The sequence below is a fragment of the Larus michahellis genome, chromosome 3 (assembly GCF_964199755.1).
Source record: "Larus michahellis chromosome 3, bLarMic1.1, whole genome shotgun sequence".
NCBI lineage: Eukaryota > Metazoa > Chordata > Aves > Charadriiformes > Laridae > Larus > Larus michahellis.
In genome coordinates this window covers 78,922,672-78,947,899 of record NC_133898.1, presented here as the reverse complement: position 1 = coordinate 78,947,899, position 25,228 = coordinate 78,922,672, and the positions used below count along the sequence as shown (strand labels likewise).

The 25,228-nt window shown below is 38.9% G+C and overlaps 1 protein-coding gene across 1 annotated transcript; it reads right to left on the bottom strand.

Annotated features, from left to right (window-relative positions):
- On the bottom strand, window positions 1-24,980 carry HDAC2 (histone deacetylase 2). Its single transcript, XM_074580920.1, has 14 exons — window positions 24,524-24,980; window positions 16,737-16,849; window positions 16,139-16,256; window positions 15,119-15,193; window positions 14,699-14,837; window positions 12,131-12,272; window positions 8,506-8,598; window positions 8,292-8,400; window positions 6,694-6,834; window positions 4,689-4,797; window positions 2,437-2,567; window positions 1,362-1,517; window positions 557-614; window positions 1-340 (listed from the first exon to the last, which is right to left on the bottom strand). Exons 1-14 carry the CDS (start codon window positions 24,891-24,893, stop codon window positions 310-312), a joined length of 1,785 nt encoding a protein of 594 aa, XP_074437021.1. The 5' UTR covers window positions 24,894-24,980; the 3' UTR covers window positions 1-309.
- Window positions 24,981-25,228: the final 248 nt, after the last annotated feature.

Sequence of the window (25,228 nt, the reverse complement as noted above, 5' to 3'; positions counted from 1 at the left end):
TAAAATCAGCTCAGGAAAGGCAAATTACTTTAATAGATCAGTTTAGACATTTAACATAATAACTCACATCCATTTTTAAATACTATTACATAAAGCATGGTGAAGAAAGGAATTTCTGCCTCATAATTAGAAAACTCACAATACAACTTGCCAAAAAACCAGAACAAAGCCGTTTGAAAATAAATACGGTCCATGCCAAATAGTACAAAATGAAATCAGCAGTCTCTCTTGATACGAAAACTTTTCTTCTTTTAGGTATTCTCCAACTCTAGTATTATGTTCTGCAATTGATGAGAGGCTATCTTTTGTTCAAGGATTGCTGAGCTGTTCTGATTTTGCTCTGTACAAAGGCAAAAATTAAACTGTTAAGTTGTTTCGTTCTTTCAATTCACTGTTTCAGAAATGCAATTTTGAATTACTACTGTCATTAATCTAAAACATTTAGTATTATGAGGAAGTGAAAGTGATCTCTACAGAAATCAATACTTTATAATATTTTAAATTAATAAACACTTTTCAAAAAGGTGACATTCATTATTAATTAATTAGGGTTTACCCTTTGGCATCTGTCTTTTCACCACTGCTGTCCTTGGATTTATCCTCCTCCTTAACATCTGAAAAATAACAAGATTTTAAGTATACCAAGAGATGCATGAAAAACCTTAAAAGACTTCAGAAGAAAAAAGCATGACCAAGTCACATTTTTTTGTATATGCTCCTAGCCAGAGGGAACTAGCTTTTAAAAGAAGTGGTTGGTTACACATTAACATACAGTGTTAAATGCATCCATTCAAAGGAGTGATCTGGGCACAAAGCCCAGTGATTCAAAATACCTCAGGGCAGGCCTCTCTTGAATGGCCATAACGATGGTATGGTATGCCGTAACAAGACCTGGGTATCCCCTGAGTGCCCTCTGGCCCTAAGATGTAGTCTGTTCTTGGAAAAGTCAAGAGTCCTTGAAATTACACTATGCCCAGAACCACATCCAGCTCCTGTTTCAGAGAAAACTAGTTGGCTCTACTTCACCAAAAAAAAAAAAAAGCAAGAAAAAACTCTTTGTCTAACGTATTTAAGTCAAGAACCGTTTTTTATCCTTATTTTCATTAAGCTATACAAATCCCTGGCTCTAAGATTTCAAACTTGTGGGGAAGCAACAATAACCCTTGGCCGAAAATACTGTTCTAGTGTGAATAGCTGTATATTGAAACTGATTAATTTAAAATAGATGCTTTAAATTTGATGGAAAAAATAAATCATCATCTCAACAGCTAATTAGCTGTTAGCAGAAAATGCATCTTTCTCCTCACAGAACTGATATCTGCAGTTATAAAATATAGGACGAAACCACACCAGAGTCCCACCTGCTTTCTTGTCCTCCGTCTCTTTTTTGTCTTCCTCTATCCTGGCTTTCTTTGCTCCTTTCTTATGATCTGCAACATTTCGTCGTCCACCTTCCCCTTCATCTTCAGAATCTGAAAATTCTTCATCACAGGCTATGCGCTTATCAGATGCTCGAACTAGGATTTAGATTCATGAAATTAATTAAGCATAAAGTGAACTACAATAGGTCTAATAAAAGAGAACTATCAAGTTAAGGATGAGTAATAATATACTATAATCATTTAATGTTGATGAACTAATTATGGATAAACCCACTATCTTTTCAAGATACTCTGGGACTCTCACAATGACTTCCGCAAAGAGCTTTACAGAGACACAGGAGGAGGGTGGGAGTATTTTAACATATATCAAATGAATTTAAAATACTGGAAACTAAAATCCCAGGAGAAAACATGGTTTCAGCAGTTCAGAAAATGGACAGTGCACCAATAAGAGGTTATAGAATTACTCCACCATCAAAAAGCGTTAAGTGTAGCAGGAAACCCTAAGCTATAGCTGGAGAACAACTCATTGTTACTACAAGGGCTGACGGTAATAAAGTTAAGGGCAGTGTCACAAGTATGGAAAACCTATCTGTCACAACAACAACAACCAAACAAACAAAAACCCCCAAAAAACACAGAACAAAACCCAAACAAAAGATTATTTTTCTTAAAAACAGAGTATCTCACTTTACATTGATTTGGAACATTATTTTTTATTAATAGCAAAACACAGAAGCTAAGTCCCGTGTTCCTTTAGTTACAGTTCATGTGAGACTTCTGGAATTCTTAGATTTGAAATAGCCAGACTGTTTCATAAGATGCAAAAAACCACGTTCTTTCAGCACTTCTTTAAACCCCTTTAACAGGTTCAGATTTGTGCAGAGATTCCCCCTTGAGGACAGCAAAACTGGCAGCGCAGTGGCAAAGTTTTTTACTCAGGAAAGAAAACTGCCAATCTTCCAACACTGCACTACTAGGACTAAGGTTCTGAACAATTAAATCTAAAAAGACTCCACTTGGACGTGCTCTATCATGAAGAGGTATTTCTTACTAGAAATGCGTTTGTCTGGATCTTCTCCATCCTCATCTCCACTGTCTTCATGAACAGCATCTTCAGGAATGGCCTGCATCTGTACACCAGGTGCGTGAGGTAACATGCGCAAGTTTTCAAATAAACGTTGCCTGCAAGTAACAGACAAGGGACGTTTTAACTACACAGAAGCAGTATTTCCTTGGATTTTGTACTTAATTCTGAAAACTCTGCATTCAAAGTTAACCTGCTTTGCTTTAGAGTCAGTTTCACTTAAAAAAAAAAAAGCATGCCAAGTTCAGAAATAGTTACATCCCTAACAGATCATTAGTATCCAACAGTGTACTTGAACATCATTTTCTTTGAACTTTTTAAACACTTCTTTCAATCAACTTAAATCTCCAATTCCCCACAGGGTCAGCACAACTACTCACTTGGGCTGAATCAAGTGACAGCATTGCTCTGTTTATAATAAGCTAGAGTATTAAGTAGGATAATAAACTATGGTCTAGTTTCTTAGAAAGCAAACCAAACACTTAAAAGCATGAAGATTTCCACACTGTGTGCAGCATTGACTTCAGGGTCAAAAGTGATCCATCTGGATAAGATTCCTTATTGGATGTTTCAGGGAGAACAGAGAGAAGTTCCTTCCTGTCTGAGCAACCTGATTCGATGGACCCCCAACTCCAAAGCACCACGTGCAGGAGAAGGAAGGACAATGGACTTCTCTTGGGACTTAAAACTATCACTGCGGACAAGTCCAAGTAGAGAGAAAGGTGTGGCAAGCATCAAATATTAGCACTTGTAACAACTATCTCAGTATCATTCTGCCCAATTTGAAGAGATAAATGGCAACTGCTTCTTTTTTGGAATCCTTACAGACTCTGTCTCTGTTCAAATCACATGACCTGTGATTCTGTGCGACCTGGGAAACCAGTTTTGCCAATCCAGGGAGTCCCCTGAGTTAGGTCTCTGTGAAAGCAAACAACTGAAGGACGATTCTCTGAAATGATGGGTCATTGCTCTTTTTGTGGGTGCTAGTATGAGGATGTGAGATTGTCAACAGAACACTCAGAATCCGCGCCCAGAGATGTGTTAAAGAGCAAGCAAGTTTTGCAGCCTACTCGCACCATGAAAACTCAGCAACACTCAATATACAGCAAGCAGCCTGGCAGACCACCAGCTGGAGCACTATTACTGCAGAGTAGTGGTGCAGAATTACATCAGTGAAAAACAGGCAGTTTTTTTCCTCCCCTTGCACATTATTAAAAACTAAAACCCTTTCATCTGATTGTGATTTATATCTTTGTGTTAGGAGCACCAATCACAGTCTATACACCAACCACTTCAAAAATTAGTATTTTTACCGCTTTGGTGAATTTTGCTCTTTGACAATTTTACAGGTTATAGCAGTACTGGCAAACTTACACAGCTAGTTTCACATCTTTATTCAGCTATTTTTAGTAACCAAAAGAATTCCTGTGCACTGTTAACAGCCTGTTAAACTTGGGGCAGGGGTTTATTCTTTTAAACCCAGAGCAGGGACAAGCCTCAGTAAGCAAAAAGTACTTCAGGATAACAAATTATCTCTTATCAGTTGAGTACAGAATTGATTGTATGCACGCATTACTCCATCCCTGAAGTAAAACATTTGTTTACAATCAAACCTTCAGGATGTGAGGAGGAATAAACTAAGTATCAGAAGCAGCACAGGCTAAAAACACATAGCTAAAGCTTGGCAACGAGAGCGTCTCAAACCTTGTGAATTTGTCAAGCCACAGTCACTCAATTGCCTGCATATGGATCACTATCTTTCCACAATTTTGGATGTCCAAGCTCACATGTGACTTATTTTCACAGCTGACTGCTACAAAGACAATCTCAATTCATGCTTAGACGTGGAGCTGAGAATTAGAAATCCTAATCAACGCAGCATACCAGCTTTTTTCCTGACGGGATAAACTTTCTGCAAAATTAGAATGGGAAGCCAAGTAAAACAGTCATCTCTTTGGCTGCTGGAAAAAGTAAAAACCCAGGCTGGGTCTTAAATTTTCATATTTATAGTCATAGAACTTCATAAGCATACATACTGTTATAGGAACAGACTTTTTAAAAGTATCTCTTCTGAGAGAAATGAAAAATATGTGCGATGGATTCAGTACTCATTTTTAGTGTGTAACAAAAAGGTGTACAGTTTTCAAAACTGCCTAACAAAATTCTGGAGAAATGTGATCCACGTGACCTACTTGACAGGTAAGTTAATCACTACTTACTTGATCTTCTCCATATATTCTGGCGTATTCTGATTAGTCATATTTGAAGGACTAATATGAAGCTTGAAGTCTGGTCCGAAATACTCAAAGTAGTCATTGTATGGCAACTCTATAAACAAAACATAAAAGACAACTTTGTGACCCAAAAGAAGATTTTAAAGATTTTAAATACAGCAGTAGTTTTGACAGGATTTTAGCTAGAGAACTATCAAACCTGAAGCATTCAGGTAAGCAGTAATACTTAAGTACTGCCTGAACCGTTCAGTGTTTTTCCTCTAAATTATTCAATAGATGAATTTAAATATATTGGCAAAATATAAAGAGCAAGAGAAAATTCTACTGTAATCATGTTAGAATATACATTGGAACAACACCAGTAACAAATTTGGTATAACAACTAAAAATGATACTTCTGCAGAAAAGAGAAGATCAGCTGATGATTTATTATAGCTGTTTTCAAAGTTAGTCCAGCTTGAAAGGTTTAAGTGAGCTATTCAAAATATTTCTTCAGTTAAACATATAATACGTATCATTAGGCTGAAGATCACAGCTAGTTCATTATTCACAGTAAGCGCTGTACAGTGGCTCAGTGATGCCCACCATGGCGGTCCGTTCCTCTCCTTCCCCTGCTTTTTTGCATTTTCACAGATAATGGTCCCCTGACTGAAACATCGAATCCCCAAAATGAAGTCAACAAAGACTTCATATGCAGAAAAACAGTAGTATTTTATACGTAATATGACTGTATCTTCACAGATAAAGTAACAGAAAACTAGAAAACTCAGAAGCCCTTAAGAAAAGACACTGAAATCCACCTCCAATTGAACCCTTTGTTTTGTTTCTTCATTTCTAATTTTTACAGGATATGCAATGTTGTTAGGTGGACAGAAAAGAGACAGGAAGATTAACTTGCTATTGCAACATTTAGAAATGCACTGTTCTTTCTCAGAATAGATTAAAGATGACAGGGACACACAAACTTGAGAAGAATGTTAAAAAAATATCCAAAAAACTTGATATATGTACATTTAATCGGACATGCTAGTGGAAAAAAAAAAGTCACAAGATAAAGAAATATTACTGTCTCTTCAAAAGCTTTGGCTGACAAAGAATATATATTGGCATGCAAGATGGAAAATATACATCTTGAAAGGTACAGTCCAAATATTCTTTTCTCACTGACAGCAGCATTCCACTGAAATCAGATGGAAACACTATGAATCCAGCAAGACATACATGAATAGCAAAAGGTTATCAGCAAAAGTTGCAGTCCAATGTGGAAACTGCCAATGACTGATGTGCAACAAACCAGTCCAAATACCAATTTTATAAAAAGGCATTCCAAAAACATGTCCAGAAGTATAATTGGCCAGAAGTAAATGGAGTGAAGGATCACTGGGGATCTTCTTCAAAGAAATTACTTCACTATTCAACTATTTGAAAGAAGTCTACTGTTGCTTTTTTTTATTTTCATGGTTTTTTTATGATAGCTTGTATAGTCAAAATTGAGTCAAATGGAAGCAAAGTCGTCAATATACTTTCACTTACTTTTGAGTCATAGATACAATGAAGAAGAGTTACATTTTACTACATAAAATGTACACTTGCATGCTCATTAATTTCTTATGAATACCATGTCTGTGGTGCCCAACCTACACAGGTCTACACTGTTATTATCAAAATGCAGTATATATTTTATCACACTGATGACCTTCATATTAAAAATAGTTACAATTAAGGTTCTGCAAGTTTTACATGTTTTGAATTTTCCTAAAATGATCCAATCATTCAAAGCATTTGCTAAGACATAAAAAAGCCCCAAATGCTTAAATTTTAGTGCATAAACTACTGAAAATTTATTGGCTAAATCCTACCAATAGCTTTCTATGCAGCTTATCCTGAACTGATGCATTACAGTTAGCTATAGAAATATTTGCTATCTGTTCACTTAAACCCTCCCATGATTATTTCTTAATAAAATATTAATTTAGGTATTAATATTTACCATTAGGAATTTCACAATCTAAGGCAACAGCAGTTTCATACGTCCAGCATCGAGCAACATTACGAATAGTGTATCCTCCTCCTCCTAACATCAGCAATGGCAAGTTAAAAGTCTTTACAACTTCCACACATTTAGCATGACCTGTCAAACACAAAAAGAATTGACAATACATGCAAAATATCTAAATAGAAAAATGTATAATGAAGTATTTAATCAGATATATGCAGCCACACTTATCAAGTGAGAACTGAATTGATTCAAGTAAAACAGAACTGTCTCCCCCAAAAGCTAAGCACAACTTCACAAGAAATCAAGATCTACGGATAAGAAACGTACAAAATACATCGAATATTATCCACCCCAGTCTTCAGAGACTTTGCATGATGCTCTATTGCTGCTGTTCTGAAATGCTCTTAGAATGTTTAGTGTTTCGTTCTTTCGTAACTGATGTCAATATACAGTGACAAATCTAGGGACAATTTCTCAGTCAAAAGCAAGGAGGGAAAAAGGGAAAACAGTAAATCAGTACTTGGTCCTTTCTACTTCTAAATTTGAACCTGTATTAGAGGTTGCTAAGTCTTGCTTACAGAGTGAACTGGTGCCAAGACAGTACACACTCCAGGGAGATACAGCATACTGAAAGGCATCTGTAGGAGGCAGCAGCTCTCTTGGTTTCCAAGATATGTAAGATGGAAAAAAATCTGAGCTGTATGGGCAACTGAAGTAGCTTTGCCACCTGGTGCAAATCAAGAAAAGAACCCTGAAACACTGCAGACCCAACAGACACTATACTGCATTTTGTTGCCTACAAAACTCTAATTGCCTCATTAAGAAAACACAAAAACAAGAAAACCCAGAAAATTAATGATTCAAACAGGCTGGACTCAAGGCTTAACAAGAGTTCAACATACATTTAACATTTTGTCACTTAAATAAATAATATTAATTAAAAAACATATAATTATAATTAAAAAATAATAATATAATAATAACGTTTGATAAATTAACATCTCATCTCACATATGAGAATCACTGTTTTGGGTAGAAATGTAAATAATACCAAAATAAACTAATTCTATACAAGTTAATAAAAATGAATGTTAACATAAAGCTCGGTATAACACACACCACTATAAATTTAACAATGCAGTGAGTATTCTCAGTTCAGTAATACCTATTTTACGCCCAACAAGGTGTTTGATGTTTAGTATCTGTAGTCGTACTAAGTGAACCACTAGTTTTGTTATTTGTCCATCATAGTAAGTGCTGCAGTAGGACAACTGCTGACGTCCTGTCATTCCAGAACATCGCTTTTAAGCTACAGAAAGCCTGTGCATAGAAGAAAGGGAATCACTTGAGTGGCTAGGAAGAACATGGAAAACCAAGCTTCTTAACTTTTTTAGATGGACAGAAAGAAAGAGGCAACTTCTGGGTTTCTTTTGGCCATCCCTGTATAGCAAAGAAAGAGGTGATTAATCATAGTAATGAACAAAATCTTTGTGACTCCAGTCCTCATCATGCAAGTGTCTTGAAAAATAGTATGAAGGATAGAGGTTTCTATTAAATAAAGAGTTACAAACACGAACTTTTCTGCTTACCTTTAACAGTAAGATTAAAGCATCCCAGCCTGTCACCAGACAGTGAATCTGCTCCACACTGTAATACCACAGCACTGGGCTGGTACATCTCCATTACTTTGGATATAATCTATAATCAGTAGAAAACAGCAAGTTGTTAATTCACATTATGAAAATAGATACACAAAATGAAATCAGTACCTTTCCAGAGAACTTAAAGAAAAAAAGTACTCACTGGTTTGAATATCTGTCCATATGATTCATCATCTATACCATCCCTCATTGGAAAGTTGACAGCATAGTATTTACCTTTTCCAGCACCAATGTCCTAAGAACAAAGATGAAAAATGATTTATTCCAAATACAGAAGCACATGAAAGTATCACAGAAAAAAGTATACACAAGTCTGATGCGCTATTTTGTATATTCACGTCTGCAAGGGGAAAAGAGGCAAAGTATCTTACTTGATTCCCATTCTCCCATAAAATCATTTTGGAGTGTAGGAATTGTACACCGAGACTAAATTTGCAGGAAGTACACTTGCTTTTTTTAATTCAAAGACTTAAGACAAAAAGAGAAAACATAACTGATTAGTTCAGCCTGGTAAAAATACTTGGGTGAAATCAAGAAAGAAAACTGAGAAGCAGCAAAGTGATATCCACGTCTTTGGCTCTGTACAAAAGATTTGGATTTAAGGAGGTTTTAAAAACCATATTCTTTGCTCTGAACATAGGATGAAGAACAAGCTGCAGCAAAAGGGAGACAAGAAAATCAGAGGCTACTTATAGGTGCTCTTGAAGAAATCGAGACTCTTCAAACAAAAAAAAAAAAAAAAAAGAATTGTAGATTATTTCCAGTTCCATCAGGTGACAAGGCAGGAACTGTATCAGTCTATCTTACCATCTTTCCTGGACAACATATGCATTAAAAGAAAAAACTCTTTGCAAAAAAAAAAAAAATCAAGAGAATAAACCCTGAATCCATCCATTATTGTTCTGATGATCAGCTCAAAACCTAAAGATTTGCCACACATTCCTGTTACTTCCCTTTAGCTCACCACTAAGACAGAAACTGATCCAGTTTACAGAGCAGTTCCCTCCCACTGATAAAGGTACAGTGGGGCCTCCTTAGCAGTGAATGCAACAGCAATATCCCGCTTCCAGTAACTAGCTTTTATTGTAGGTGTGTGCGCAAGAAACATGGACGTAAATGGCCAATGTAGCATAGGCACAATGTTAACAGCTAAGGGTTTTTTTCTTCCTCCAACACATTATTAACATTTCATAGTTTTGCAAGATTAGTGATACTGAAGACCCCTGCGCTGAACTCAACTCTGGCTGATTTGGGGCATGACAATTATCCAGAATCTCTCAAGTGAATCACCTAGGCTTTCAGATGCTCATTTTTCTAAGGTGATAGTGCCTTGCTTTCCAGATTGGAAGGGGGGAAGGCATTAAATCAATCTTATCCTAAACCATAGCAAAGACACATGTTCACGCTACTTCCCACTAAACAGGGCAATTGCTTTCCAGCCTGAGCTACTCAAGGGATGTTTTTTGTAACTGATACTTGCATCAGTTATAAACACTAAAGAAACAATATAGCATTCTGGTAGTTGCCCATTCATCAACGGATCAAATTTCCTCAGGGAACCTGGGCCTCTATGTAGCTCTACAGTCTCAACTGACCTACCTGTGTGTATCTAAAACAAGATTAGTGCTACCATCTAAGATGCGTAGAAAGTCAAATAACTTACTAAGGACACCGGAAGTTAAGACTGCACAATAGCTTCAGCAGAAAATGGATGAATGCAGCTGAACTAGACAACCTCTGTAAGATTCAGCTACATCGATGGAGCTGCAATCACAAAATCACCGGCTGATGCACGATTTGTTCCCACATCAAGCAAGTGTAACCTGATCAGCAAACTAGACCAACTAACTAAAGAATTACAGAAACAAGCTTGAATGGAACGCACCGACAAAAACAAAGATAAGATTTGACTGTTAAAGTTGATGTACAAAATCAGCTATGGCAGATCAAGCTGAGCAGAAGCAAGCAGCACAACACTGGTCTCCAGAAGGAACGCTGACTTTTCAGAGAATTAGTTCTCCCTTTAGTTCAATTAGCTTTGCAAGCTCTGGAGGCAGGAAGAAGTTAATGTTGTGGGTTTTTTTATCCTATGGGGGATATAATAATTGCAATAAAGCCTGCTGAAGTCTGTATGCAGACAATACTAATTTCAAAATACTAGCTAGCAACACAGAATAAAAGTTACCGTGCCTGAGGTACTGTTTGTCACTTACACTGTGCTAAAAAAATCCCAATAACATACAATATTCTATTTATTTCAACTGTGTATCTTTAAACTTTGTCCTGGGTGTGGTGAGGTGAAGAATCCATAAACTTCTCTGTCAACGGGAAGTGCCGTTTCTAAAAAGCCAAGATATCTAACCCTTCAAAAAAATTTTAGCCAAATTCAGCAACAACAGCTTGTCTTTATAAACATTCGGGTCCGAGCTGCTTTTTGTTTGAAGCACCACTACCACCTTGTGGACAGTCAAGTTAAACCACATGGATGAAAACAATACCTAATCTGATTTCTACCTAAATCAATTTAGAATGCAGTTTAACAAAATCTAACAACCATAATAGCATTCAACTCCAATAACCACACTGAAATGAATGCTTAGCCCCCCACTGATTTAAAGCTTAACTTTCATTTGCTCTTGTGTCCTCTGCGTATCACTAGCACACTGGGGAGCACGCATTCCAGAAATTAGTAGAAACACAAATATCTGCATCTCTCGAATCAATTTAAAGATAGTAGGAGCACAGTGAATTCTTTCCCAACACAGCATTTTTATAGGTCAACTCTTTAGAAGTGTTTACAATTTTTTAAAAAAAATTATTAACTTTGTGTACAAACTAATGTGCAAACTTGCTAATACCAGAGGATTGACTTATCTGGGGAGTGCCTCTGAGAAACAAGAGGTGTGATGTAAGAGTTTGAAACGAGGAATAGATTAATCCTAATACTTCAAATATTCTTTCAAGTTATGAAGTGGAACAATTTCCTGTTCTAATGGCCTAACATGAGGAATGACTAACTTAGAATTAATATGAAGGGACAAGAAAATTAGTTGCCATTCTCAGCTTTGTCAGAGATTCTACAACAGCTTAAATGATAATTCTTCACAGGCCAATGCTCCCTCCTTCAAGCTAGCTATAAGGATTAGAACACAATTGTCTGTGGGACTTACTGAAGTTCTTCAGCAGTGAGCATCATGAGAACTGAAAACACTTTACAACATAAGAAATATTCCAAAAAACAAGCCAACTGTATTACTAGGCAAATAAAACACAGTAAATTCAAGTTGCAGCTGAAGCTTTGCAACTATTAAAGCTCTGGCACATAAAGTTATTCTATGATTTGAAATAAGTTTTGAAGCCAGATGATCTCCAAACAGCTACTTTTCACTGTATATGCAGAATTGAAATGTACAGATAATGTAGTTTATTTATAATGTTTATCTTCCTAGAGACATTTCCAAAATCTGAGTGAACTAAACTAATTATACATTTTAATTAAAATCTGAGACAATTTATACAAAAGTGCAGGTGTTGATTTTGTGTAGAAGTGAATAATTCACTTCCCCACTATCCTGATTGTTTTTGATGTTTTTTTTTCCTAAGGTTCTTCAAAAAATCTATCACTCCAAACTAACCTAATTGCTGAAAACTTGTTGCTGTATTGTATTACTGGATACAGTTATTGTAACCTACTACTAAAACAGTATCTACAAGGAAGAGATTAAGAGGGAATTTATCACCTAATGAAATTTCATGTTCAACCTTACCCTAAGATCCCCTGTGCCCGGAAAATATTCACCATACTTATGGAATGATACTGTCATGACACGATCTGTGGTATAAAATGCTTCTTCAACACCATCACCATGATGGATATCAATATCAATATACAACACTCTTTGGTGATACCTAGAAAGAAAATCACGTATGAGAAATCATCATTATCTGTTACGTTCATAATATACTGATGCCTAACAAGGAAAAACCTAATGAAAAAACCCAACCAAACACTAAAATCCAAGATTATGAACATTTTGATGATTTTAGTTGAAGTAACGATATGCTCTTAGAATTCTCAGTACAGTTTGGATAATAACGAAAATAAGCTTATATTCATAAAAATAAGTAAACTATGTAATGTATTCAGTAGTTACATCAAGTTGTCTCACTCCATAGAAGCTATACCTTGTTTCTGTTCACACCACTTTGCTGTTCACATCCGCTGAATTCGCTCCTTTCACAGGGCATTTCTTTCTGCCTTCTCAGTAATTACCAGCACAGCCTGCACTAAAACATCTCTTAGTGCACACTTCAAACAGCATAGTGCCATGAGCAGGAATAACCCCTGTTCCATAAGCCCGCAAAAAATAATTTTAAATACTTCTTTTCCATCAACTTTTCTTCTTCACCTCTGCAACTTGTAAAAATAGGCACATTCTTATTTCCAATTGTATCACGCTTACTATTAGCATGAATGTATTTATTATGTTACTGCTTAGTATTTCCTTAACTATTGCAAGTTTCAGATCAGTTTATTTGAGATGGATAGAGAAACCAGCTGTTTGAAGCCTCAGAGCACTGGAAACAACAGTAAGTATCCCTTTGTATCCCTTGTTCAGTAAAGAACAAAGTCTATCAACATCAGAAGATGCATTTTTATGATGCTTTGCACAGTGTGACAGAAAGTGAGTCTGAGAAGCCGTAATTTCAGATGGGCTAAGATTTTTCACTTAACAAAACACTGAACTGGATGGTTTCCTATGGTTAATAACCCATAATTATCTGAAAGTTTCCTTCCTTCACATGCACGTTAACCTAAAAACTTCAAGATTCAACCATAGAAAATCATATCGCTTTTCTTGGACTGCAGACAGATCCCAAATACACACTGTACATTAAAATGAATGTCTTAATTAATATGTTAATATTAACTATTTGTTAGCGTCTTTCCAAAACTTTTTCCATCTTTAAAAAACACTTCCCAATTACAGCTGCTTCTCCCTTCCCTCACCAGCAGACTCAGCTGCTCCATTCACAAGTGTTAAATACCTAAAATATTTTTTTGTAAAAAAAAATGAGATTTGTATGCTATTAGGAGGAATACAGTCCCCTGAAGCAGCACAAGTTAACACTCAGGATTTGAAATTTTAGTGAAGCATTACTGCTCAAAAGTTAATTCTATCATCACTTTTTTATTACTCCTCTCATTTTTTTATTTTGCAGTCACAGCAGCACAGCTGTTATTTCATTGTTTATTCATAACAGCCACATTAATTCATGTAGCAATCCAAGGAAGCTCAGCGCATGATCTTCCCTAAATATTCCTGTTTGCTTTAGTAACAACTGAAACGATAGTAAATAAGCAGGCATATCGAGAAACTAAATGGGTGTATGATTGTGAGCATAATGACTGTCCTAAGGGGTCAGGGCAGTGGTCCATCTAGCCCACTATCTTGTCCCCATGAGTGGCAACTGGAGATTAACATTTACAAAAAGCATGTAAACCTGTCCATTTTCTGAAGTCTGCTACCCTAGTACTTCCCCACCATCCAGAATTACAGCATATGGTGTTTTACAGGGTGCATTGTTGCTCAGGTCTTTAACATCTATTTACAGACCTCTTGTCCACGATTATGTCTAATCTCTTTTTTTGAAACTGCTGTTGCTGTCTGCTTCCTTCAGCCTCCTGTAGCAGCAAGTTCCAGAAGTTCACTATCCTCTGTGTAAAGAAGTACTTCTAAATATCTTTTTTAAACCTATCTCATAGAATCATAGAATATAATCACAGAATATAATCATAGAATAGTTTGGGCTGGAAGAGACCTTTAAAGGTCATCTAGTCCAACAGCCCCCCACCTCCACCTACATCACGTTGCTCAGAGCCCAATCCTACCTGATCTTGAATGCTTCCAGGGATGGGGCATCTACCACATCTCTAGGCAATCTGTTACAGTGTTTCACCAGGCTTATGTAAAAAAAATACTTCTATCTAGTCTAAATCTTCCATCAAGCCATTACCCCTTGTCCTAACCAAAAGGCCCTGCTAAAAAGTTTGTCCTCATCTTTCCTGCAGGCCCCCTTTAAGCACTGAAAGGCTGCAATAAGGTCTCCCTGGAGCCTTCTGCAGGCTGAGTCTCCTATTCCTTATCTTTTCAGCTTTCCTGTATTTTATTTTAAACTTCTTGCGGAAGCCAGTTTTCTTAATTGAAACTGTGCAAGTTCAACATCGGCTATGAAAACTCACTGAAATAATTACAATTCATATTGTCAAACATTTAAATACTTGAATTTGACAGTTTCTATAATTTTATCTTTATCCCCTGTACTGAACTTACTTCAGTAACTCAAGGATGGCAAGCACAATATCATTGACATAACAGAAACCAGATGCCTCCGATTTCTTGGCATGGTGAAGTCCTCCAGCCCAATTAACAGCCATGTCTGTCTGTTGTCTGTTCAATTTTACCGCCCCAGCTGCAAAAAGACACACAAAAACGAGAAGAAACGCAGTCAGAAACTTCTGAGGGCCTTTAAATCTGTTACGTGAAATAGTACTGTATTTTTTAAGTAAGTTGATCCTAGATCTGATCTCTTACCAATACAGACTGTCAATTACGAGATATATCAAGTAACCGATACACAATCATTTCTTTACAAAAACCACTTATATTTGCTTCAGTTTTAAATATACTACCAAAGTTTTAAGTTGCCGACATAAATGTAATAAAGCTACAAAAAGGCTGTCCTATACTTACCAACAGAGCCTCCAGTTGACAGCTGACAAAACTCAAACAGGCCATCAAATACAGGACAATCTTCTCCAACATTAACTGTGTAAGAAATGCAATACTTTTCAAAAACATCATTCCAACAGCATCGTCATACGCATGGATAACACACATGCAATGCATAGCTCATTCAGCACTTTAACTACTTCCACCTCCCCTGCCACATTTTTGTCAGGCTAAATTTTAAGCAGTAAAAACAATGTGAGGTCTTTATAATCTAATATGACTTCAAACTAATTTATTTATTTAATTATTTTAGTTTCCCCAGGAAACTTTGTCTCCTCATTAACAAGACATTAGATAATTTTCAGATTTTTGAAGAAGTACTGATTAACATAGGTCATGGTAAGAAATGCACAATTACTTAGAAAGATAACTTGCTGAGAATAAGGCACCATAAAGAGGTTACAATACTGCCTTTTAAATTGATATAATAGCTGTCAAACAGCATTCCTAACAGTACTGTGAGCTTATCCCTATAATTAAAGAAATAAATTAACAGAAAGGGTGAACAGTGAATAATACACATTTTTTTACTATCTCCCTCCAACAGGAATGAGCAACTCCTCTTCTTGACTTAAACACATTTTCACACATTGATTTTTACTTCTCTACTCTTCTAAAAGCTATTCTTTTTCAGGAAGATTTTGCATTAGAACAGATCTTAAGACAGTTTTGCAAACAGCTCACAACTTAAGCTTACAGAAAGTATTATTTCACATCTAGAATACACCCTGTGAAAGGGGAGGCAAAAATCCTTCCATAAGCTTAAAGAACATTTTTGCCAAGATGGCTGCTTTTTATAGAAAAGCCCCAAAATTAGTGTAGCTAAAGGCAGGCACATGTTACTTTTGTTACAGTATTTCTCTAACCTCCAAACACCATTAAGTCACATTCATACCTCTGTATTCCTGAATTCTTAGCTTTAAACAATGCTAACCATCAAAGCACATACATAGAGATTTAGTAGCCAACGTTGACACTTACATCTCTGCATTTGCTTGCTGTACTCAGACATATTATCAGGCCTTATCGATCGGAGAAATTTGATGTATTCATCACTATGATACTTGGTCATTTCCTCAGCAGTAGCTTTGTGGGGTCGCTGATAACAAAGAATAAATTATAGAAATAATCAGTGCTCTGCAAAATCAGCTAACAATTGTCTAAAACAGACAACTTGAGAGAAATCTAATCTACCCTAAAAGGAGAACAGTGAAACTGAGAATAGTGCTGTTTTACAGAAAGCAGGAACTACTCTGTTGTTAGTAGACAACTTAGTTAATTCTTTGTGCAGTTACCCCAATGTACCCCCAATAGCCCAGCCCCCCCAGTCATAGAAATACTGGTGAGAAGTCTCTACTGGGGCTCTACCTCACTTTTTCCAGACATGGACAACAATCTGCAGCCCTCACCAGCTACAAAATACTGCTTCATTTCCAAGTAAGAAAGCTCTGAATACACTATTTAAGTATTTTTTTATTTCCACTTCTGCTTCTTTCCATTTATCTGTGTGAGAATACTTGAAGCCCTTTAAAAATAACTTATAATGCTTCAGTTGACACTCTCTATTGCTTATACTCACGTAAATTTCCATTTTTCTATACAAGCCATAATTTAGCAGCAAGTTGTGGGTCATTCGGATCCTATGAGGTTTCATTGGATGTCCTTGTCCATAGTAATAGTTTCCGATATCACCTGTTAATATTACACAAATGAGTAACTATTCATATTACAAAGCAACTTTTCATTGTTACTTAAAAGAATCATTCCCAGAAGAAAACAGGTACAATGATTCAAAAAAACAAATGAAAACAGAACAACCCCACAAACCGATAAAGCGACTACTGTCTATTTCAAAAAGGCCATGAGGAAAACAAATGGTGCATAAAGGTCATACATCAGAAGCAAGAGGGCAAAAAGGAGGTCAAATCTAACACCTTTACTACAAGCAGACAGTAGCGGGTGAGCAAAGCAGCCCACAATAAGTGGTTTCAAATCAAGAGTGATGAAAACAGCATGCAGGAACTGAAGAATAAAGTAATGTGAAACAAAACTGGAATAAAGAGGTGAGCAGAAATTAGTGATGATGTAGCCACGTTGTACCATAACAGAGGCTGTAGTAAAACTTGCCGTTTTGCAGGAGCTGATTTTAGAATACCATTGTCAGCCTGCCCTTAACTACTAACCCTAGCAGTTACATTCCAGAAGTTAGCTTCAGATCCATTGCTGCAACCACACAGACTAACATTCCCCAGCCACCTGCTGCTAGGGATCCACAGTAGTTTAACAGAACCTTGTAATCTAATTGGAGAACAACTAGACACACAATTAAGTGAACAAATTTGACGCTCGCTTCCAAGAAAAGAATGGCTGCTATCACGGGCTAGTTAAGCTTTCTCCCCGGCTCAGGTACTGTTAGAACATACACACCTCTACTTTGAATACTGACATTCCCAAGACACAAACCATTTTAAACAGAACTAGCAATCCATATGTTTCTGGAAACGTAGACAAGCCTAAAAGGTATGTCCAGTTGTCGAATGGCTTTCATCTGGAGAGTTCCATAACAATTCTTTGCAAGAGCATCTCTTTTCTTTTTGACCAAATTTTTACTTTTCTTTCACATCCTCCAACATGGTCTGCCTTGTCCACTTGGAACAATACTATTTTCAAAACGTCGTACTATTTTACAAATTCTGGTAGTCAGAGGTAAGAAGCAGCACTGCTACAAAACAACTTCAGTTTCGCTTCTTCAACACAAGCTCCAGCTCAGGAGGAAGGAAAAATGTCAGGTTGCAGTAGTATCTCCAACTACCACGAAAAGCAGCCATTACAGTAAGATTCTAAGTCTCAAAGCATTCTAAAATCCAGCTTTCAAAGGGAGAGTGAGGACACTTAAGAAAAACAGATATAACCTCATGTATTGCAAGATGAGGTTACCTAGAAAAACAATCGCTCAACACCTAGCTCTTAGCTATCCCACAGCAATGAAAATACCAAGTTTTAACATTAAGTCAAGAACTTTGAAGAACCTGGACCTACTCTTAACTTAGGTATTTAACTCGAAGATTAGCACTTCTTGTCAGTTACTAAGGAGTCTTGCAGTTACATGGAGTCTTGCAGATACTTATTGCAAGCCTGCACTTTTGATCACATGCAGGTCAAGAGCAAAAGGTACTGAGAGTACACCCACACCCCTGCTGACCCCTGTCAGCAAAAACAGTTCCAAACATTTTACAAAACACTACCTTATAAATTTGGTGTTTAGGAAAGACCTATCACGTCTCTTTGAAACTAATGACTGGAAGATGGAAACCAACCATTTACTAGCCCTACTTCGTTTTGTGAAGTTACTGTTAAGTCACAGATTTACAAAGCTTCAAGCTAGTAAGAGCTTAAAATTTTGAAATTTTTAAGACAATAGTAACTTTCAGTAACATGATACTTTTGAGGAAACTTCATTATAAATGCATTTGTGGCTTAAAGAACATGTATATATTTCATACCTTTTGTTTTAATTTTAACTACTTCAGCTTGTACAGTCATTGTCCCTGACAGTCATAATGCCGATGGGTAAGGAAGCGGACAATTAAGAATGATTTTCTCTCTTACGAAAGATCTCTTATTTTCCCTCACGTAAAAGAAAAAAGAGTTTCCCATATATACTTGCAACATATCCTTCAATATATTGTAATTAATCAATTAAACAGATTCAAAATTAAGCACTCTACAAACCATACATACACTGCAGTGTACACTTAAAAAAAATAATAAATCAATAACTTAAGCACACCTTTTAACTTTCACTTTATTTTTTTACCAGAAAGGAAAACTTTTAAAAGAACTGGCATGTCAGTAAATTTAATGGGAGTTTATTTAATCAAACAGAAGATCTGTGGATAAGTATTAGAGGTCAGCAATAACGACTTAACAACTGATATCAATATAATACACTTTAGCAATAGGCAATACCATTTACATCCTTCAGGTCTTAGCATCACAAACAAAAAAGGGTATTGTCATTAGCATCATAAAAAAAAATAATAAAGTCAATCATATGGACAAAAAAGCCCACTAAATTTCAAGGGACTGCTGCAATGTGTATCTTGGCAGGGGTGTGGGAAGGAAAAGGTACGCAAGAGGTTCCTCTTTCTTCATTAGCACCCTGATTTCCAGCCAACATCACATCACAAAGGGGACCCATCTTGGAGACATTATCCTCCGGTGAAGGCAAAGGTGTCAAAAGTCTCTCTTCCTTTACCCAGTGAAGGAGAAGGTGCCCTTCCTGGTACAAAGGCTTCTTCCGCTGGTCCTGAAACCTCTTCATCCATTGATCCTGAAACCTCTTCTCCAATATATTACAGCCTTATTGGAGTACTTTGGGGAGAAAAGCAAGGTGTACCAAGAGCTAATGTGTGCAGGGATGGGACATCTCCCCCAGTGATGGAGCTAAAAAGCTCTGCACTTAGTGCCAGACTGACTCTGACAACAGTACGCATACATACGAAAAACAGGTACAGCGAGGCCAAGTGCACAAGACTAGTATTGCAGGCAGTATGAGTACTTGATCCTAAACTTGCCAATACAAAGGTAAAAATCATACAGAAGTCTTGTAGGTGTATTTTGTATCACTCACCAGCGTGGGTGCGCACAGAAAGTGCAAAAGAACAGAACGCAACTGAAAAGAGGAAGCAGAGGGAAAAAATGCAAAGTAGTATATGCAGAAAGTTGGCAAATATACTTATCTTTCACAGCAAGGCTTCAAAGACCGAAATTTACTCTTTTATACCAGTAAAAATATCAGATAAATGGCTCCCATAGAGAAGTAACAACATAATCTCTGAAAAGTTGAGTCCTTAACTAAAATGAGACAAGTCAAATACCAGTTTAATGCTAGCACAAGTTTATTGTCCTGCACTGTTCACCACATGATGCAAAATGTGATACCAACAAATGACTAGAAGACCTATCTGAAAATTAAGTTTTCAAATACACTATTACGTTTTGGGTTAAAATACATATATGGGGGGGGGGGGAATACTTCTCAATTCATAAAAGTTTCTCACCTAAATTCTGAAAGCTATAAAATAAAGATAAACTCATGTGATTCCTTTGGTGAACATAAGTTTTAGACACTCAACTTCTTTATCTGAGACTTCTGCAAGGTCTACAGATGTTAAATATTCTAATACATAGAAAAATACAAGAGGCTACACGCCCTAAAGGAACTTCAATTACATCTGACAAACACACAACTGAGTAACAAAAGCTGCTATGTCCCTTAGTCTCTCTAGTTACTAAAATAGATAGAAAAATAGCATCTTTAAATTAACCCACTACAAAACAGTCTTAACAGCCTGAACAAAGAGGCAAGATATGACATTTACTTATCTTTTTTGATACTTTGTAACTTGTAAGTTACATTACTTTGTAACTTTGATACAGATAAATTGTGATATACACCGACCATATCTCTGCTTATTTAAAGTACGGTTAACATGAAATCATGAGGTATTTCAGAACTGTACTAAGTGCAGAAACATAACCACTACAATGGAAACCACATGAAAAAAATCTTAATAGCAGTAGTTACATTTGGATTGACTTCTGCAATACAAACAGGTGAACTCATGTAAAGATTAATCCAGAAAAGGATCATCAATCACAGAATCACAGAATCTTCAGAGTTGGAAGGGACCTCTAGACATCATCTAGTCCAACTCCCCTGCTAAAGCAGGATTGCCTAGAGCACATTACTCAGGACTGCATCCAGGCGAGTCTTGAAAATCTCCAGAGAAGGGGACCCCACAACCTCCCTGGGCAGCCTGTTCCAGTGCTCTGTCACCCTAACCGTAAAGAAGTTTTTCCGTGTATTTGAACAGAACTTCCTATGTTCCAACTTGTGGCCATTGCCCCTCGTCCTGTCACTGGGAACCATTTAAAAAGAGTCTGGCACCATCCTCCTTCAACCCACCCTTTAGATACTTGTATGCCAATGTTTGATCAGTCTAACAAACAGCTGTTCAAACAGGCCTAGAATTACTGCACTATCATCTGAAGGGTTGGGGGTTTTGTTCTGGTTTTTAAAATTAAGCAGTCATCACAAGACTAGCAAAGTTCTGACTTTTGACCCCTGAGCAGAGGTTGGACACCACCACCATGTTCAGAAGCCACTGCACAAAACATTGATGAGTCTCCATGAAACACTCTTCAGGTAAAGCTTATATCTGCAGAGATGAACTTAAACTGTACGTGTTAATGTACTTAAAAACTATCTGAATATAGCTGCATACTGCCCTATTAAAACAGGTTTCGTCTCGCCGTTATGGGTGGAACCAACCACACTCTGATGCAGATCTCTGACATTTTTCATGAAGGTAGAGCCTTTTGAACACCCACATTAAATTATGCACAAGAAGCAACCTATACACTACTGCTAGTGCACTGGCATGGAATAAGTACACTTATTAACTGTAGCCATGCTAGCTGCTGCACGATTCTCTAGATCTGTGCCTAGATGTACAGGAGCACAGTTGGAAAGACCCTCTGGGTCCTGTCCTCATTGCTGTGGGCAACTGTACAACATGTACCTATTTTGGAAGAGGCCACTGAAGTACCCAAGCCACCCAAGTCTGTTGCAAGACCGTGGCAACAACCTGAAGATACATGGTAAAAGGCTAAAACAAATGCTACAATATCTTTCCATATCTAGCATGGTTGTAAGGAGCATGAACAACAGACTTTGGTAAGCTACGGTCATATATATTAAGACTAGAAGCAGTTGCTAAAAATATTTTAGGTAAGATGGCTAAAATGTCTTAATTTGTGAGGTTTTAGTTCTTCCTATAGTATACTGTCTCAAATTAAAAAAAAATTCCTGACCTGAGCATGATCACGAGCAATGCAAATTCTGCAAACCAGATATGGCTGACAGTCTATTACAAACAAACTGCAGAAAATTAAATCAAGCTTCTTCTACCCAAAGTTTATTGGTTCCAGGTACAGTGTGAAGGTTATTAAAGCTTTTAATTATCAGAAAGCATTAACAAGCAATACACGCTGAAAAAACTTTGTAAGTTACAGGCTACTTTAAAAATGCAACTTTAGATGACAATCACACCAAGTTTCCCAAAAAGCATGTAGGAATTTATTGCATCCCAAAGATATGCATATATGCCTTCTAGCACTTTTCAACACTTTTTAGTGTATACTTTTAAAGAAACAAAGTGAAAGTACGTGTGGAGGGAAAATTATGACAATAAATGGTAATTTACTTCAGTTACGACATACTTGGAGATACACCACTGCCTCAGTTGTGTGCTTGAGGTATCATTGTATTTTTTGGTTTGAGTTATTTAAGGTTTCAAACACTCCCCTCACCTTGACTCAAGACTTTGCCGGTACAACACAGTTACAAGATACTTAGAATTGCCAGATGAACCACAAATCAGTGTTACCTACTATAGAAATACAGAAGTATTCTAATAGCGCTATTTACAAAATAAGTGTAAAATAACTGTTGTATTTCGCAACAAAAAAAAAGGCATCAAAACCATTCCAAAGCTGCTAAATTTCTGCCACAGAGAAAGCACTTTTTTAAAAATCGCTTTTACAACAGATACTCCTTTCTCTACACTATTCTTAACCACATTTATCCTAGTCTACATATTCAAGCAAGATAGGAGCTACAACTGCTTTTAAGTCGCCATTATTCTGCCACCTGAAAACTTCTTCCCTCTCCAGTTTCTCCCCCCTCTTCACTGGCATAGCTTTTTGGCTGTTAAGGGAGACTCTGACACTAGCACTGAGCATGAAAATAAAGGGACCACAGAAAAACTGAAGATATTGATACCTAGTAAACTATAACCACGTGACTTTATTTAAAATAATAAATAAAAAAAAGAAAAAGCTTATTGATTAAAAAAACTCAGGCAAACATTTGCAGAGAGAAAGCTTCTGAACTATCACTGCAGTCTTCCTTTCAACAAAGCAAAAAGTCATCCTTCTTCCCAAAGAAAAGTAAGATTCCAGCCTCACCAAAACTCTCCCTAACAGGGGCCTCCTTTCCCCTTTAGGCTGAACAAAGAACCAGAGCTAGCAACAAAGAGAAGGGGGCGGCAACCACGACTCGGCCTTCTTTAGTGTAGTAAAAAAAACCAAACCAAGACAGGCCCCACAAGATCTGCCATTTCTAAAGAATGGCAGATTTGCTACAGCAGCGGACACCTTTGATATCTTAGCGGGTTTAACCATTCATCTTCATTTCCAAAATGGTGAACACACCAAAACCCTACATCAGAACAGCCTCAACCTCACTCTTTCCTGGATACTACCAATACCAGTCTAAAACACCACCGAGGCAATTTAAAAAAATATATAAAAGCTCTTAACTAATCTGACCAATGAGCTTACCCTCCCAATTAAAAAAAAAAAAAAGAAAACCAAACGCAAACTCAAGAAGAAAACCAAAAGTTCTCGCTGCTGCCTGTGGCCAGAGAGAACCACAAACAAGTCGCTGCAAATATCTGAAAGTAAGCAGGGGGCTCGATGCACTGTTTTCCGCCGCGGCTGACAACGCAGATCGCGACTCGCCGCGTCCCCGCCGGAGGAGCGGGCGAACTCGGGCGGCCTGCACGCAGCGACTCCCATTTCACTGTTATTAAACACCCACGCACACAACTTTCGTGTTTGGCGGGCGGAGGGGCCGGTGGAAGCCGAACCTCCGCTCTGATACGTGTTGGGGGAGGCTTGGGGAGGCAGAGCCCTCAGCCCCCCGGAGGGGAGGCAGCAGTAGGGCAAGGCCCCAGCGCCGAGGACCACCAGGTGCCGAAGCTACACATGGCCTAGACTTTTTTTTTTTTTTTTTGCAGGGGAGGAGCCAGACGCGGCAGCGACTCCAAACGCCTCTGTGCTTAGCGGATGGAGGGGAGTGTCTCAACTTTTCTTCTTTTTTCTTTATTTTTTTGGTGGTGTTGGGGGGGGGGGGAAGGGGGAACAATAGACACCGCATTCACCCCGCTGGGCCTTGCAGGCAGCTCCGCGACCTCAACCTCCCCTGGCTCCAACCCCACCGCCACCCCCCCAACCCCCCACTCCCGCCGCCGCTTCCCCCTTCGCCCGGCGGCCCCCCAGGGCTCGGCCCCCCGGGGCTCAGCCCCGCGGCGGGGCGGGAGCGCGCAGGGCCGATGGCAGGAGCGGGGCGCGGCGGCGGCGCCGCAGGTGGAGGCGGCGGGGACCCCCCCACCCCAAACCGGGACCGCCACGGTACCGTGAGGGGGGGTGGGCCGTAATGGCGGGGGACGGGGTCAGGCCGCCCCGGGCAGCCGTTAGAAGGGCTCCGCACACACGCGCCCGCGCACTCCCGCTCACCGTCATAATAGTAGCAGACTTTCTTCTTGCCGCCGCCCTGACTGTACGCCATAGGGCCGCCGCCGGGGCCGAGCCGGAGCCGGGGGGAGGGAACGGGAGGCCGAGGCGACCGCCGAGCCGGCACGGAGGGAGGAGGCGGAGGAGGGAAGGGGCGGGAGAAGGCGGACGCGGGAGAGCGGGAACTCGCGACGCCGGGCCACGGGCAGCGCGAGCGGGCCCTACCATCGGCAGCGAGGCGGGGGGGGGAAGCAAGCCGGACGTGCCTAATCCGCCGCCGCCGCCGGGGTTCGGCGCGGGAGAGAGAAGAGTGAGAGGAGGCGTGCGAGCGAGACCCGGCTCTATCCTGCTTCTCCTGGCCCTTAACTCTCATTCAAACACACAGTCAGGGAAGGAGCCAGCAAGGAATCCTCATAAGCGAATTCTTGGCGGAAGCGCTTTCCTCGCCTACCCCTACGCCGCGCAGTGGTGTGGTACGGTCCGCCGGCGGGCGTCGTCGGGTGTCCCCGCCCTTCAGCGGAGGCCTCTGGCGCATGCGCGGAGCGGCACCACCCCCTCAGCCTGCTGCGGGCCTGGCAGCGCATGGTCGCCGCGGCGGCGGTGGGGCAGGGGTAGGGGCCGCGGCCGGTGGGAGGCCTTTGCTTCACCAGCCGACCCCCAGACCCGGAACACAGCGTGCCCTTCCCCTGCTCAGCGCGGGAGGAAGTC

Coding starts and splice junctions, on each gene's coding strand:
- HDAC2 (XM_074580920.1), bottom strand. CDS start 24,893: ATGAGAGTTAAGGGCCAGGAGAAGCAGGATAGAGCCGGGTCTCGCTCG. Junction 16,257..16,736: donor ATAGAAAAATGGAAATTTAC/GTGAGTATAAGC, acceptor CTTTGTTATCAG/CGACCCCACAAAGCTACTGC. Junction 15,194..16,138: donor CAGCAAGCAAATGCAGAGAT/GTAAGTGTCAAC, acceptor TTTCTTACACAG/TTAATGTTGGAGAAGATTGT.